The sequence below is a fragment of the Macrobrachium rosenbergii genome, chromosome 26 (genome assembly GCF_040412425.1).
Source record: "Macrobrachium rosenbergii isolate ZJJX-2024 chromosome 26, ASM4041242v1, whole genome shotgun sequence".
Classification (NCBI taxonomy): Eukaryota; Metazoa; Arthropoda; class Malacostraca; order Decapoda; family Palaemonidae; genus Macrobrachium; species Macrobrachium rosenbergii.
The window spans coordinates 11555745-11571780 of record NC_089766.1 but is presented as its reverse complement, the minus strand read 5'-3'; the positions used below and the strand labels follow the sequence as shown (position 1 = coordinate 11571780).

Here is a 16036-nt window from a genome sequence, read left to right as displayed (position 1 = left end):
TGAACTATAAGAGAAAGTTCTCTTTGAAATGACTTTGCATGGGTGCACTTTATAAGGGAAAGACATAACCTGAAATCCTTTTTGATGAGAATCCTGGAGGTAGTAATGACAGAGATTTTTTCATTTCAAAGAGGGAATACTGTCACAGGTTTTAGTGTTGTGGCTGCTGATTTCACAGGGAAAACATGGTTTTTGCATCTTTTGTGATGGGACTGTGTTGCTAAGTACTGTTTATTTATAAGAAGGTGGTGTTAAATTCTCTGAAGGTTGCTTTTGTTGGAAGCAGGCATACAGTTATGATTTTGTAGCTTTGCTAGCTGGATAAATTTAATATCAATTACTTTGAATGGTATTGTATTAGGGTTCTTAGCATGATTTTATGTGGTTAAGTTAAGTATATCTTAGTTTAACCAGACCACTGAGCTGATTAACAGCTCTCCTAGGGCTGGCCCGAAGGATTAGACTTTTTTTACGTGGCTAAGAACCTATTGGTTACCTAGCAACGGGACCTACAGCTTATTGTGGAATCCGAACCACATTATAGCGAGAAATGAATTTCTATCACCAGAAATAAATTCCTCTTATTCTTCATTGGCCGGTTGGAGATTCGAACTTGCGGCCAACAGAGTGGCAGCTGAGAACGGAACCCGCTCGCCCAACGAGGAACTGATTTTTGTGGTAGTCAGTAGAAGATATCTGGTATAGTTTTTGGATTAAAATCTTAGATATCACATCTTAAGGTAGATTAATTAGTTTCAGCTATGTGGAGCTGTTATATTTGAAATTATTTTTAGTGTGTCATTACAAAGTGAGCCCTGTTTTTGCTTAGTTGTTGAAGAATGGTATTCTGTTTAAATATAATTTATCAATGATTCGTTGCAACTTTCTTGTCTGAAAGTATTTTTTGCTTTGTTGCTAGTGGAGTACTATCTCATCCTTTTCAGGAATACAGGCATAAGAATTAATTGATTTTTTATGTAAAAGAAAAACTGTAAATTAAGGTTGCACTAATACCCACAACTGTCTTGCCTAAATCCTCCTAAATGAGAACATTAGTAGGCCATTTTGATAGGTGTATGCATTTTAACATTGAACTTTGTGCATTCCATAATTATCTAATTTACTTCACCAAGTTTAATCTTAATGCTTTTGTTCTTTCCAGTTGATCTTATTCCTAGACCCCATGTCACATCTTTGGATGCCACTACAGCACAGGTCATGTTTGCTACACCAAATCACTATCAGGGACTTCCAGGAGAACTCCTCGTTAGATACACCAGTGATCCTGCGTGAGTATGCTTAAATTTTTATTATTGAAACAATTGCTGCTGCTGTTGTCCTTGTTATTTACTTGCACAGTAATATTAATACTGTATAAGTTTTGATGCTATTTTTATTGAAGTTTGTTGTTAATGTTTAATAGGACTGTACTGCACATTGATTTGAAGGTGTAGTTGAATGTATATATAGTAATTTGTAACTATTAAATCATCTCTGTCTGAAAAAGTACGTCAGATCCTTGAATAAAAATGATTTTGGGTTTAAAGGTCGTCATCAGTTGTCAGCTGTTGTGTTACAGCATTTTTCTTATGTTCAAGGAGAGAAATTCAGTGGACAGTTTAATGAATGAATAAGAATGATGTAATTATAATATGGATCCTTTTGCAGTTTTAATTTTTTTTTGTAAAATCCTTTATACTGTATATGTCATTAGAAACATTGGTCTCTGCTTTAAATCGATATAAGAATGCTTCTAATGCTGTTTATGGCTCAAGCAGATGAATATAGATTGCACCCTCACTTTTTGTGCTAGAAAGGATTTCACGTGTTAGGCAACACTGCAGTCAGTTAGAAATTACAGTTGTCTTATGTTATGATTCTTTTCATATATCTAAGATAAAAGACTTTTTGGATCATGAAGTATTGAACCTTTTCTATCAGATGTATTCTAAAATACAGTAGGATTTTTAACCATCATATGTTAAAGGGGTGTGTTTACTCTACCTTGGTAAGTCTTGTAAAAATGTGAATGAAATTGTAAAGGATTTTATCTCTTTTCAACAGGAGACAGCCAAACCCAGAAGACTGGGCACGTGAAATTATTGTACCAGCCGGGTCCACCATCAGTCAGTCTAAATGGGATTATATTCTTAATGACTTGAAACCATCCACCCAGTATGCCATGCAAGTCATGCTGACCATCATGGGAGCTGATCCTATCATGTCGCCTGTGTTCTCTTACAATTCACCAGGTGGAGGTTAGCACAGCACAATTATACTGCTGTAAAATTGCAGAAGGCATTAACTCCAAAATCTTTGCTTTGAGAAAACTGAAGTTAAAAATGTATTAACTCCATAATCCTTGCTTTGAGAAAATTGAAGTTAAAGATTTGAATGCTCATAACGTTTCGCTACTTATATCTGCACCGTAATGGCTACATTCTTCTCTGTCTGCTCTTTCCATAGATACCAAATTTGCGAAAATTGCATTTTTGGAGTTAACACATTCTGCCTTTTTATAGCATACTGTATTACCTTTTGATGAAGTTTTCTTGAATTTTTCTTGGTAGCAACAACTCAGTTAGAAACTAAACTCTTAACTGTATTATTATTTATAAGACCCCAGTTTAAAATTGCCACATCCACTCAGTTGTAACATGGTTGTTTCAGTTCATAACATCCTCTTCTGGGGCAGCTTGGTTCTCCAACTATGAATGAAAATTGGTTACCAGGTTGTCATTCCTTATGCATGTACAGTAGAATCATAGTGAAGTCTCTTGAAGTTGAATGAAAACCATTAAATAGAAGATGCTTTTTTTTGTGTTACTGAATTGCATTACTAGACTAACAGTTTTACCAGCTTATTCATCTGCTAGTAATTGTTTTTTGTCTTTTGGGAATTTTTGTATTTCATGTTACAATCCAGATTTTGTATGCCCAGTTGTTGTCAGTCACATGGACTTGTGCTTTGAGCCACGAGAAGTGTGTGTTTTCTTAATTTGATTATTTAACGTTTTTTTTGAAATCCAGTAAATTAATGTGACTCCATTTAATTTACAGCAAGCACACCCCCTACCACTACACCGTTAGCCCGTCTGGATATTGATGCTCAGCTCTATGTTTCTGAAATAACAAAGACGTCTGCCAAGGTTTCATGGAGAATATTCAATCAAGAGGAGCTGAAATACATTGATGGAGTTCAATTGAAATACATAGCAAAGGGCAAATTGGTAAGAATGATATACTGTACAGTACTGTAATTTCAGCATTTAGATTCGTTAATATTGGAGGAGACATTTTGTTGAAAATTCTTGGTAAATTTTGTCAGCTTAGGTAATAATTTTATTAATTGTTAAATAATAAATTAATAATTATTGTCAATTTCTGAGAGTATAGATGTGATTATTTTACATTTGTCACTAGCTCTAGTAGTTATCATTGCATTTGTTACTAGCTCTTATTAGAGCTAACTTAGGCTTGGTTCAAGTAGAAATGTTATGTGGAAATATAGATACTGTATAATATTTTTGAAGTCAGAAAAATACTGGTGCCAAGTTAAGAAAAATGTAAAATCTTAAAAATAACTATCATGTCAAGACTTGTAAAGCAAGGTATCAAATATTTCTTTGTACATTTCAGATTCCCAAATTCAGTCAGATGTTCCACAGAAACAATGACCAGATGGACCTTCGTGATTTGCAGCCAGGTACAGAATACACAGTAGACTTGGTGTTTATTACACACAAAAATCAGTCTACAGAAGTTTCCAATACAAAGCCATATGTATTTGAAACTCTTCCAGAAGAAGGTAAGATGGAGCAGCTTTTCTGTATGAAGTCATATTTTCATTGCTCAGAAATGTACTTCAGTTTGTAGTAGCAAAGAGTTTTTTGAGTATTGTTGCTGAACAGATTTTTGTCTTTAGCAATGGCATTTGTCTTGTATATTACTGATTGCATTGAAAATTGTTGCATTTTCATTACTGTGATTATTGCCACCTGTTGGTAACAAGTCATCACTTTGAATGGTTTATGATGAAGAATTGAATACAGTTTACTAACAGTAGTCCATAATAGCCTAGAATTAATAGTATCCACTGACAGATTTTTTGTTAGATATTTTGTAAGTAATAGGAACAATCCAGATAAACTTATCAAAATTTTAGCATTCATTGATTTGTATATCTTAAACTTAAACAAGTTCTTTTGTATCACACCTACAGATAAATATGCATTTGACATCGTTATTACGGCTGGCAATGTGACATCACAGACGGCAGAAATATTCTATTCAGGCGTCTCAGAACTTGAAGAGAAGCTTGTCCATGTTTACAAGGCAGTTTACCTAAGAGAGGAAGGCAACATTCAGTCAGAGGCTTTCAAAATTCCTAAAGCTGATGAGGAGAGAAAGATATTTTTGAGTGAGCTGAAACCTGATGTCGAGTATGAAGTGTGGTTAGATGCTTACTTAACAAATGGCCGCAAGAAGAAGAGCAACGTGATCACCATTAAAACAAAAGCAGGGCAGTTACCCAAGCCGGAGCGAAGTGAAGTGGGTAAGTTGGATGCATGTTGTTTATGAGTTATTGAAGCAGTGGGAAAATGATTTCCACTGGCTGAAGTTATAGCAAGTATGGCCAGGTCACTTTAAGTGCATTTTTTTTCTTGGATTGTAAGAGTTCATTTGCTCATTTGTATATTTGCAACTTAAGATGCTTATGTTTATTCAGCTTCCAAGTTATGTCTTACTATGGATTATGTAAAAAGTAACTTCATGTTCACTGTATTTATATTTTAGGCAAATACTGAGATTGTCAGCGTTTAAGTTAGAGGTCTCTTTGAATTGGAATTGGTGCATTTTGAAATTTTTCTTGAAGTTACAAATACATGGTCACTCGGTTGATTGGATGTTGTGATTAAATATCTGTTGCACTGTTCCCATTATTTCAGACCCAGCCTTATCAGATAAGCAGATACACTACAGCTACTATCCTGCATTGGTGGCAGTCGCCATTATTGCTGCGATTGCGTGCGTGGGCTTCCTTGGCTTATTAGTTATATTGCTGAGGAAGCAAAACCATGCCAAAGCTCACATTAATTCCTCCAGAAATAACGCTGCGTATGACAATCCGTCATACAAGGTAGGAGACAATGTAAGTAGAAGCTAACCTAAATTCCTTCTAATATTACACGTAATGGCCGTTACTCTTTGAAGTTTGTTCACCGTTTAAATGCTTTGAAGCTGCTCCTATAAATTCAGACTTTAAGAAAGACTAAATACCAGTAGATGTAAACACTCATTATAAAGTCTTTGACACATTTTTCGCAGAAGCACTTATGCTTGTCATGTTTGTTGGATGTTTGTAGTAGCAATGCTTTTGGCTTAAGTACAACAAAATTTCAGTATATTCACATTTCCTGTAGTATGTTTGCACCATGTAGGAAGTAGAAAGCTGTCAAGATTCATATATCTTTGCTTCAGTAGCCTTGTTAATGCTTACACTTTTCTTTTTGGAATAGCACAAAACCAAAGTTGTAGCTTAACCATTCTAGAAGTTACAATCTCTATAAAAAAATAACTTTGTTGAAACATTTCTGGTATAATGTGTCATAGTTAGAGTGCGGAATTTGATTATTATTATTGTTATTAAACAACACAATTGAAGGTTAGAATTTCAGCTTAATAATGCTGTAGGCTGAAATATTAACATCACGCTACACTAATTGATTCCATAGTGTTGCAGATTGTTCATCACACTCATAGCATTCCAATTTTTTTCCAGGGCTATGACATGGAAATGAATGGCATCAAGGGGAGTGGCAATGGTGCCACACACATGGAAGACCCATAGTTGTAAGCTAACCTATAGCCTGTGTTACATTTTGTGTAATTTCCTTGCGGTCTCTTGTACAAACCGCAGGATGTAAAATACTTTTGATTTTGATACACATGTAAATAGTTTCCTTCATATCTCTTATTTCCTCCCAACAGAGCCTTATCTACTCATCAGAGTTTAATGTCTGACAATAGTTAATGACTGCATTTTAGTTTTTTACATCCATCTTGGTGCTGATCTTGGGAAATTTCACCCTTAAAGAGAAAAGATTGTTTTTACATCTAACAGCAATATCTGATGAAATACAGTATGTTATTGTCTTAGACATTATAATCTGATTGTGATAACCAGTTTGGGTTTTGTGTAATATACTGTAAACGAGTGCTATGTATTTTTCCTCTTCGTTCTGTCTGCTGTGTTCAAGGTATTGTAATATTCTCAGTTATTGCTTCTTACTAACTTCTATTTCAGTCAGTTTCATTTGTTTATTTATAGGATATTTATAATCTACATTTGTTTAAAAATCATCCCGTAGGAGTAAGTGCTCCTGAGGTGATTTGGTTGTGCCTTTATGAACAAATGTGCTGTACTTAAATAGTGCCATGATTGAACACTAGCACAAACAAACAAGGACTTTTGTACAATGAAAATGATGTACTAATGGATTTAAGTGTTTCAACTGTGTGATCCTGTTTGTGGGTCAGTATGTCTTTTTTAAGGAATCCGTTTTCATGAATTGAAATAAGGAAACAGAATGTCATAATGGGACCTTTTCAGTGTAACAGTTACTGCCTTGTTCCATTTAACACAATTTCCCTTTAGATTCCTGAATAAGCTCCTCGTATTATATTGTCTTCAAGTGGTGCTAATCTTTTGCTTGTGCGTGCAGGCAGTGTGGGCCTAAATGTCATTTTTTCATATAATGAGATACATTAGTTTTATTGAGCCCATTACATGAAATCCCAGTCCTTAAAACCAAGAAATTCTTTGCCTCCGTCCCTGGTCGAGTACGTTATAGTAACTTGATTATAATGTGGTATTGTATTATATTAGCTTGTTGCACTTTATTTTATTGTAACGTTTATTCCAGTGTTCATAGGTTTTCTGACTACAGTAAATATCATCAGTGTGGACAAAATAGATGGATATTATTTCGAAGAATTAGTTTCATTGGATGCATAAAAGGTAATGTCTGCTATTTGGAAATACAGTAGTGACATCCTCTTATGGAGGAAGTACCATTACTTTTCTAAAGCCGGACATCTGATGACAATTATAATTTTTGGACTTTATTTTAACATATATTTGAGGTAAATTTTTAATGGACTCTTGTCTGATTTTTGTCAGTACAGTAGAAGTTTTAATGGTACAGTACAGTATTCCTGTGCTTCTACTCACTTACATTCCAGTTTAGCACTACTATACCAAGCCCCTGGACAGAGGCTTGGTTGACTTGTGTAAACACGACCAATTTGTGATAACTGTAATAATATGATGTTAGCAAGTATTGTAGATTCATTTAGAAAGGTAATGAATTACAGTAAAACATGAAGTAATTTTACATGTATTTTTATATTTTGTTATTCTCCTGTACATTTGAGGTGTTCTGTGGACAAATTTTTATGTGCTTGTTTCAGACTTTGACCTTAGAAATAAAGCATTATGTCATGTGCAATTTTTCTAGAGATTTTTACAATAGAACTTGGTATACACTATTTTGTTTTTAAAAATTATGCTATTTGATATGAACATATAAGACAAATATGAAATCATTATCTGCAGTATTTTGAATACCTTAAAATGCTGCCATTGCTTTTTATATGAAATTTATATATCTGCAACTTAACTGTATAATTAGAGCTTTTTTTATATAGTCAAATTGAAAACAATCTAGGTTGATATGTTAACCTTGGTGCAGCTTACGTGTACAGATTAAGCGCCAGATTATTGAAGTCTGTGTTTTGTTATTGCAGTTATTTTTTAAATTTACACAGAAAAGATGCACTTTATGTGGTGACTGCTTGTTACCATATCAGTGGTTTTTCAAATCTCTTGTTGGGGAAGTGTACGGGTTCAGGAATTCCTCACTGAGGAAATGGGTATGCCCAGAAATTCCTTATCTAGAACAGAAATGGGTCCATGAGTTCATTTCATAATTAAGTATGGGTTGAATTTCTCATGAGGAGGCGGATGTTAATACACGTACTGGGTATTTTTTTTTGTGTCTAAATTTCTCTGAGTGGAAGTAGGTGGGCTTACAATTTTCTCATTGATTGAGCTGTTAGTCCAAAAACTTTTGCTGCGTAAGGAATGGGTCTACGATGTTCTTGTTGATAAAGTGAAATAACCCTTTAGGTTTTCATTGTCGCTAGTTGGACTCAAGGATTTCTTATTAATAAGTGGATGGGTCCATGATTTTCATACCGAACGAGCTGCCATGTTCTGGAATCTCTTACTGAGTTGTTGATGGCTTCACAAATTTTTTGCTAGGTGGAGCAGATTGGTCTTTGCATTTCTCACTCTTTAAAAGTAAGGACCCAAAAGGAATTTTTTTCAGTAAATTGGATGGGCCCATCAATGTCTTGCTAAGGAATTTCTCACTGAGGAGAACATTTCCAGTCTTGAATCTCCACAAAATGGTATGTTTACCATTTTTATCAAGGGTATTCCAGCTATGCATCTCTGTGTGCATTACATCCTCAGGATTTTTCAAGTACTTATGAGTACAATAAGAAAACACAGATTAGATAAAGTGGTTATTAGTATTAAAGAAATGTTGTGCTCAGGTGCACAATAAACTACTTTTAAGAAAACGTCTGCTTGTTTTATTGAACATCCCCATTTCATCAGATTTTTAGGTCAGTAAAATGAAGTGTATGTGTGGAGTAACAAAAATGGATGGTATCAAAAATGAAAGAATGAGAGGAACTACTGAAGTCATAGAACTATCAAAGAAGGCCCAGGAAAGACGACTGCAGTGGTATGGCCATGTGGTGAGAAGGGATGAGACATATGTAGGGAGGAGAGTGATGTAGATGGAGCTGCCTGGTGGGAGAGCAAGAGGAAGACTGAAGCGAAGGTGGACGGATGTGGTTAAAGAAGACCTGAGAGACAAACAATTGTCAGAAACATTGACCCCACAGAGAAGTGGGAAAAGATGTTTTTTTTTTTTTTTTTTTTTTTTTTTTTTTTTTTAGAATAAGTGGGTACTGTAATCCAGTACCTTGTCTTGAATTTTTGCCAGAAAACTTCCTGCAGGGTATTACATTAAATATTGTTTTCTTAATGAACGAAGAACTTCAGTATTCTGCTGAGGCAGGTTGTTTTCCCACATACTAGAGAAACCCTCATTGGAAAATTTGTTATATGTGGGTCCCGTTGCTAAGTAACCAATTGGTTCTTAGCCACATAAAATAAGTCTAATCCTTCGGGCCAGCCCTAGGAGAGCTGTTAATCAGCTCAGTGGTCTGGTAAAACTAAGGTATACTTAACAATATCAACAACATTGTCTACTCAGGAATTATTCACTAGCATCCATATACTGTACTTCAAATATCAAGGGAAACCAAAATACCTCAAGATATGTGAATATTGACCATCAATAAGAGTAGCGAGTGAGAATGATGCCAGCTCAGCTACCAATAGGCAGAAAGTACATATATGAATTTTCTGGTGGTTCTGGGCAGTGTTCTTGTGACTCAGTTGCATTACCATTTGAGTACATGGCAATCAACACTGAATGTCCATGAACTATACAGATTGCCTTCTATTTATACAGTTTACAGACATACAAATAAGAGGATAAAACTTCAAAAAACCTTGTTTAAAATCTCACAGCAAGGTATTAATTATGGCAGTGATGGAAGAATGCATAGGTGAGTGAGTAGTCAGTTTGTGTAGCTCTGTAGTACTAAATAATTTTTGTGAAAATATTGTTAATTTGTTATTGCACTGCATGATGAAAGTGTTGCACTCAAGCCCATTTTGTCATTTGTAGATCTTAAGCATATTTTCAAGATTTTATGGATACTTCTCTAAATTCTTGCAGTTTCTTTGCTCCAGTTTTCATCGTACATTAAAGAACAAATCCTGTGTGATGAGAGCCTACATTTTCTTTTAGAAAGCAGAGGCCAGTGGGAAGGGCAATCCATTCCCCATTTATAAACATGACTTAAATAAAACAAGAAAGAGCAAAAGGTAGGCAAAACTGCGTTTGTGATCTGGATAAAGCATATATACTAATATAGATGGATCACTTACTCTTGATTTATTATTTTTGTTGGATATAATTACTGCATAATTATGAAGTAATTATGTAATATCTCAGTGTTCTCTCTAATTGTTTAGATTTACTTAAAAATAAACTGGCATTTTAAATAAGCAGCATGCTTAAAGGCATAATATAAGAAAACAACCTGAAAGAAAGTGGGGACGGTGGGATGAGGTTCTAATTCCATATCAGACTGTATGTTAGTGTGTTTACTTATACCTGATGTTTTGTCAGGAAACAATTAGTGCATACAATTAGCTGTTCATGGTTATGAAACAAAAGTGTATTATTGGGCATCAACGAGTGCCTTTCTTAACGACAGAAAAACTAAAGGAGTTGGATGTTTTCGAAGATATGTGGTGAGTAGGCTACTGAATTTGCTTAGTGACATGGTTTTGCTAGGAAAATGCTTCCCTGTACAAAAGTAATCATCAGTTCAGTATTATCTTTATACATAAAATAATGAATAAGAGCTGTAATTCTGCTTTATATGAACACCAGAAGAAAAAATGCTGCCAGGCAAGTACTGATGTAAACTAAGCTTTTCTTGAAGCAAGACAATATGTTTATTAATCTAATTTACCTGTGGAAATAAATTTGACTAGAGCTATATGGCAACTGTAAGTTTCCCAAAATACAAGATTGCTATTCTATCTCTAAATGAGTGACTTACCTTTTAGCTACTTCACTATGATTTACAAGCAACATTGCAGTGTTGATAAGAAAAGTATTATATTTGCGTGTTCATGAAATATTATACGGAAAGTAACCAAACTTCTTGCGTCTGGCAGGCGAGTGACGGCGTCCCGATGTTGCCGTAATAAGCGCCTAACCTGTCAAGTGTCCGTGGCCATCGATGAACCGACAAGTGAAATCGTCCTGATTATTGCTGAATTAAGTGTATATATAAAACGTTTACCCGATTTTTCCATGATTTTGTGATTAGCGTCGTATTAAAAGTAGCTCCTGATTCTGGAAGACCAAGGAGCTTGGTGGTTCAGGTGCTGGGGGAGGGTGAGTACCAAAAGAAACGTTTTTCAAAGGGAAACGTCGCCATATTTTCGAAAACGTTCAATAAGGGCATTAAAGGTTCTTTCTTTTATTCCACCGGCTGCTCTGCTGATTTTCTGATCCCAGGTTATTCACACATTGTTTCTGATTACACGGTTGTTTTGCTGGTTGTTTGAGTCTAGTTTGTATTTGGACTAGTTCGTAAAACGTCGTTTTCTTTACGCAAATGCTGCTTGTTGTCTGGTTTAGTCAACGTTTTCCCTCATTCGGAAACGTTGTTATTTTAACGTGTTTTATTATGTTGCCGCCTTCGATTTCTGGTTGTTTAGTCCAGTATTAGGTTCAGCTTCCTTGGGCTGTTTCATAACCAGTTAATTGTATGCACTAATTGTTTCCTGACACAAAAACATCAGGCATAACACACACGTAACGTACAGTACAGCCTGATATGGAAGTAACCTCATCTCACCACCCCCACTTTCTTTCAGGTTGTTTTCTCAAATTATGCCTTTAAGCATGATGTTTAATTAAGGTCCCAGCCTATTTTTAAGTAAATCTTAATATACCGTTTATACGTTATAACAGTGGTAGTACTAGCATGATAAGGATAGGTATAGGCCTAGATTAGCTTACGTGCATCCTGTAGGTGATCCCCTAGGGGGGCCAGTGCACCTTATGCGGTGCACTGTAAGCATTACTAAAGGTTCTTTGCAGCGTGCCTTCGGCTCCTAGCTGCATCCCCTTTCGTTCCTTTTGCTCTACCTTTCATATTCTCTTCCATCTTACTTTCCACCCTCTCCAAATAATTGATTCATAGTGCAACTGCGAGGTTTTCCTCCTGTTACACCTTCCAAACCTTTTACTGTCAGTTCCCGTTTCAGCGCTGAATGACCTCGCAGGTCCCAGTGCTTGGCCTTTGGCCCAAATTCTATATTCAATTCAGTTCAATTCATCCTGTAGGCCTAGGCCTTTTATAGTAGAACTTGACAGACAGGTGCGAGATGAATAACATATTTTGACGTCTTATTTCTAAACATACTCGTAAGCCACATTTATTCACTTAGGCTGTGCATTATCATCATTTAAACATCGACCCTTATAGGTCTAGGTTAGGTTATTTTGAAACCAGGCCCATAGCATTTTTATATAATTTCTAACTTAGATGACATGGGATGATAGAACGCATAATTTTGCATCTCTCTCTCTCTCTCTCTCTCTCGGTATAATTGACAGAAAATTAACATATGTAATTCTCATAGTGCACCACATTTTTGTGATTTGTAATCAGTGTTACCTAAATGGAAAGTAGTAATATTTTATAATTAACCGTGGCAGTAATGAACACTTCATATTACAGATTTCATTCTCTCTCTCTCTCTCTCTCTCTCTCTCTCTCTCTCGGTATAATTGACAGAAAATTAACATATGTAATTCTCATAGTGCACCACATTTTTGTGATATGTAATCAGTGTAACCTAAATGGAAGGTAGTAATATTTTATAATTAACCGTGGCAGTAATGAACACTTCATATTACAGATTTCATTTTCAATTTCAGTCGTACTGAAGTACGACAGGCGTAAATTATTCGTACCAGAAGAAATTTTAATCGCAATTTACTGTTAAAATGTGGATGCTGTAGTTTTTCAGTAGAGCATCTGAAACAATGATGGCGGCAGTAGGCTACACACACACACACACACACATTCATGCTTTTGCTAACAAAACAAAGATAAACACCATGTACACACAGTCACGTATATATGTCAGGTATGTGTGTGTGTGTGTGTGTGTTTGTAGATAGATAGATAAGTGCTACTTTGGCCTGATGCGTCACTTACTTCGAGGTGCTATTACTAAACATGGCGGAAGCTCAATGGAACGCCGTGTTTAGTACTAGCCCCTTGGGGATCAAAGTATTGTTTATATCCATTTCTATATTATGTGGTCGACAAAATGATATTAATAAACGCTATCTTTGATCCCGAGGAGCTAGTACTAAACACGGAGTCCCATTGAGCTTCCGCCATGTTTAGTACTAGCACCTGGGAGGTAATGCGTAGATAAGAAGCCAAAGTAGCACCATTGTTTTGTTCAATTTAGTTTCACATATTTTCTCTTTATTCAATACCGAAGCCAGTGAAACATGAGTTGTGAAGGAGTTGGTAATGTTTTGAATGCAGAAGGGAGTTCCAGTGCACTTGAAGCTGTTATAACTTTTAATCTTAATTTGTATGGTGTAAACAGTTCGTTATCTTAGTAAATCTGTAACGCGCCATAATAGTTACTTCCGTAAGCTGGGTGAAAAAGAAAATTTCCCCTTTAGCTTCTGTACCCCGCCCTCTCATCGTGTTCTCCGGTAATTGCGATAAGGTTAGTGTTAATGGTCTCCCTTGCTCTTAACGGTAATAGGTAGAGCATTATAGGTTGCTGTTTTTATGTTCCCTCTCTCTTCTGTACACCCCATGGAGAGCGCTGGCTTAAGATGTCTATTAATTTCGTTTTATCGTGGTCTGCACTTTCCGTACGGTACTTTTTTCTTGTTGACGTACACCTCGATGAAAAATAATTTCATTAAATTATATATGGTAGTATTTTATCTTTTTTTTTCTTTTTGGTTTGAGGTACAGAGCAATTGTTAGTGTTGCCTGTTGCGATTTGAATCATGGCTTTACAAATGTATGATGGTTAGTGACAGATAACCTCACACTTAAAGTATATTCAGCTCTTTTCAAGTATTGTTTAGATATGCGCTGGTACTAGATTTGGCAGTTATATAATTATTGTTTTTACGTAATGATGTATATTATAGTAATCGTGGTTTATATCATAAGGCTCTTGGAATATAGCGAAATTACCGGTAATAAACTTTTCATGACGCGAGACAACAGAATGAGATTCCATCCGATTGGCATAAGTAGTAATAATTGATATAATTGATTGTCACTATTGCATTCAAACAAATGATGGCAGATTTTTCACAAATAGGGTTGATTTAAAAAAAAAAAAAAGCTTTTGTATAAGGGTCTCGTATTTACTAACTAGTAGACGCAGCCAGGGCATTATCATGAGCTGATTGACAGCTCTCAAGGGGTTGGATTACTTATTTTTAGTGGAGGATGTTACCAACTGGACAACCCTACCCGAACCGCATTAGCGAGAAATTATTCAGAAATAAATTCCTCTAATTCTTCATTAGCTGCCGGTGCTGTTGCGAGTGACCGACAACCCATTTCCCAATGAGGAACCACGCCCATTATCATCCGTAAAGGGTTGGCTGTAGTGGAGAATGTTGACCCTACCTTATTCAGTAGTGGGTGCTGTTGCTAGACCGATACCCATTTCCCACCCTAATTGCTAACCTTTACAGTTTTGACTGACTATCAGGTAATAAATCAGTGTGTGTCTCAGGAAAGGTACAATGTATTAAGCGATGTTGGTAACCACCAGATTACACGGTAATTGTGCTTGTGCGTGTGTATGTATGGATGTTTGTGTATATGTGTGTATTTCAACACGTGTGTAGGGTTAGCCTATGAAAGTATGTTACTGTAAAAATGTTATTGATGTTTAAATTTAAAGAAATATTTCATGTGCAGTACAATATTAAGCGTGTAGGAGGTAGACCTATGCTAGTGCAGTGTGACTGTGAATGATTGTATCGTCATTCTACTTATGACGCCCATTTTATGCTAATCATGAGGAGCTGTGCCTTCGCATTTTTTTCAGCGCGCTCTTGATGTTGTAAAAGTTTGTTAAGCAAGTTAATTAAATTTTTCCTTGTTCCATAAAAATCTATGCACTTTATGAATGATAAATAATACATATCATGAGCTTATTTGAGTTTTGTGCAATGAATGACAGTATGATATTTGGTATGTTTATGTTTGCCCAAGCTGATGTTAGGAGCTTTGCCCAAACTGAAGTTTGGAGTTTTGCCAACCAACTAAGGATATATATCTCAAATTGACCATCAAAATGTTAAGCTGAAATAATGTAGATGCTTAGTATCTTGCCACCACTTGATGTCCATCTTGTATCTTGATTCAAAGTATGTTATCCTTGCGTGATGCATCTTAGCCTTTCCTGGTAATTAGTATCTTACCGAACTTGACGCCTAGTACCCCAACTTTTTTTCATTGCCCAATGCCTTATTTTGATGCCAGGTATCTTACCCTAAATGTACCTCATTTTTCCCTTATGTTATAATTTGAATCTTATCTCAATAGGATGATTACGATTTTGCCACAGTTTATATCCCAGTAACCAGTTGTAAATCGATGCTCTTTTATCTTATTCCATGTTAATGCCCAGTACATTCTTAATCCCCATTAACTTGCTCTATCTCGATTTCCATTGCCACACCTCACCTATGATAATCTGTATCTTTTGCTTAACTTGATGTTCGGTATCTTCACCCAAACGTACTAATATCTTCAGCTTGGAATCATTGTACCAGTATTAACGCTTTGTTCCTGAGTGACGTACGCTTAGACTTAAGGGCACTGTTTTGCCCAATTTAGATGCACTGTATATTAATGACATTTATATTAGTTTGATTTTAAGCTATGAAGTACGTTTTTCAGTTCAGTGCTGCCCACCGTCACGTCCGGTACCTTGCTCTTTCTTGGGTCTCAGAACACTGTATTAGCCTATTCCAATGTGAAGTTCAGTGCTTTATCCCAGTCTCGTTTTTGTATTGACTTCCAATAAGATACAATTCGGTGCTGGTTATGTGTACTTGATTCATCTTAATTCCTTTAAAAAATGGGTGAAGACATTTTCATGAATCATTCATGGCATAAGGTTGTATAACCTATTTGTATTAATCTGGTTACGAATTATGAGGACAGGTAACATAATGCATATTATAATAATTATGGCTGCGGCGTACTCTCTTAGCATCCTACGTTTCTATCT

At 35.7% G+C, this 16036-nt stretch overlaps 2 protein-coding genes across 13 annotated transcripts in view; both read left to right on the top strand.

Annotated features, from left to right (window-relative positions):
- The window catches only part of sas (stranded at second), a 265050-nt gene extending 256401 nt beyond the window's left edge, over nucleotides 1–8649 (top strand). For 6 of the 9 annotated variants that reach the window (XM_067128220.1, XM_067128219.1, XM_067128224.1 and 3 more), the window contains 7 exons: nucleotides 1163–1289; nucleotides 2065–2258; nucleotides 3061–3230; nucleotides 3640–3808; nucleotides 4223–4555; nucleotides 4950–5152; nucleotides 5783–8649. In XM_067128220.1, coding sequence (XP_066984321.1) covers nucleotides 1163–1289; nucleotides 2065–2258; nucleotides 3061–3230; nucleotides 3640–3808; nucleotides 4223–4555; nucleotides 4950–5152; nucleotides 5783–5851 — 1265 coding nt within the window. In that variant the 3' untranslated portion in view covers nucleotides 5852–8649. The remainder of the gene's footprint in view (nucleotides 1–1162; nucleotides 1290–2064; nucleotides 2259–3060; nucleotides 3231–3639; nucleotides 3809–4222; nucleotides 4556–4949; nucleotides 5153–5782) is intronic. The other 3 variants (XM_067128225.1, XM_067128223.1, XM_067128217.1) reach the window with 1 other exon arrangement.
- Nucleotides 8650–10913: 2264 nt separating this feature from the next.
- Nucleotides 10914–16036, top strand: part of LOC136853027 (meiotic recombination protein SPO11) — a 366970-nt gene continuing 361847 nt past the window's right edge. For 3 of the 4 annotated variants that reach the window (XM_067128208.1, XM_067128205.1, XM_067128207.1), the window contains exon 1: nucleotides 10914–11120. The gene's annotated coding sequence lies outside the window, so the exon portion shown is untranslated. Of the gene's footprint in view, nucleotides 11187–16036 lie in introns of all 4 variants that reach the window. The other variant, XM_067128206.1, reaches the window with a different exon arrangement.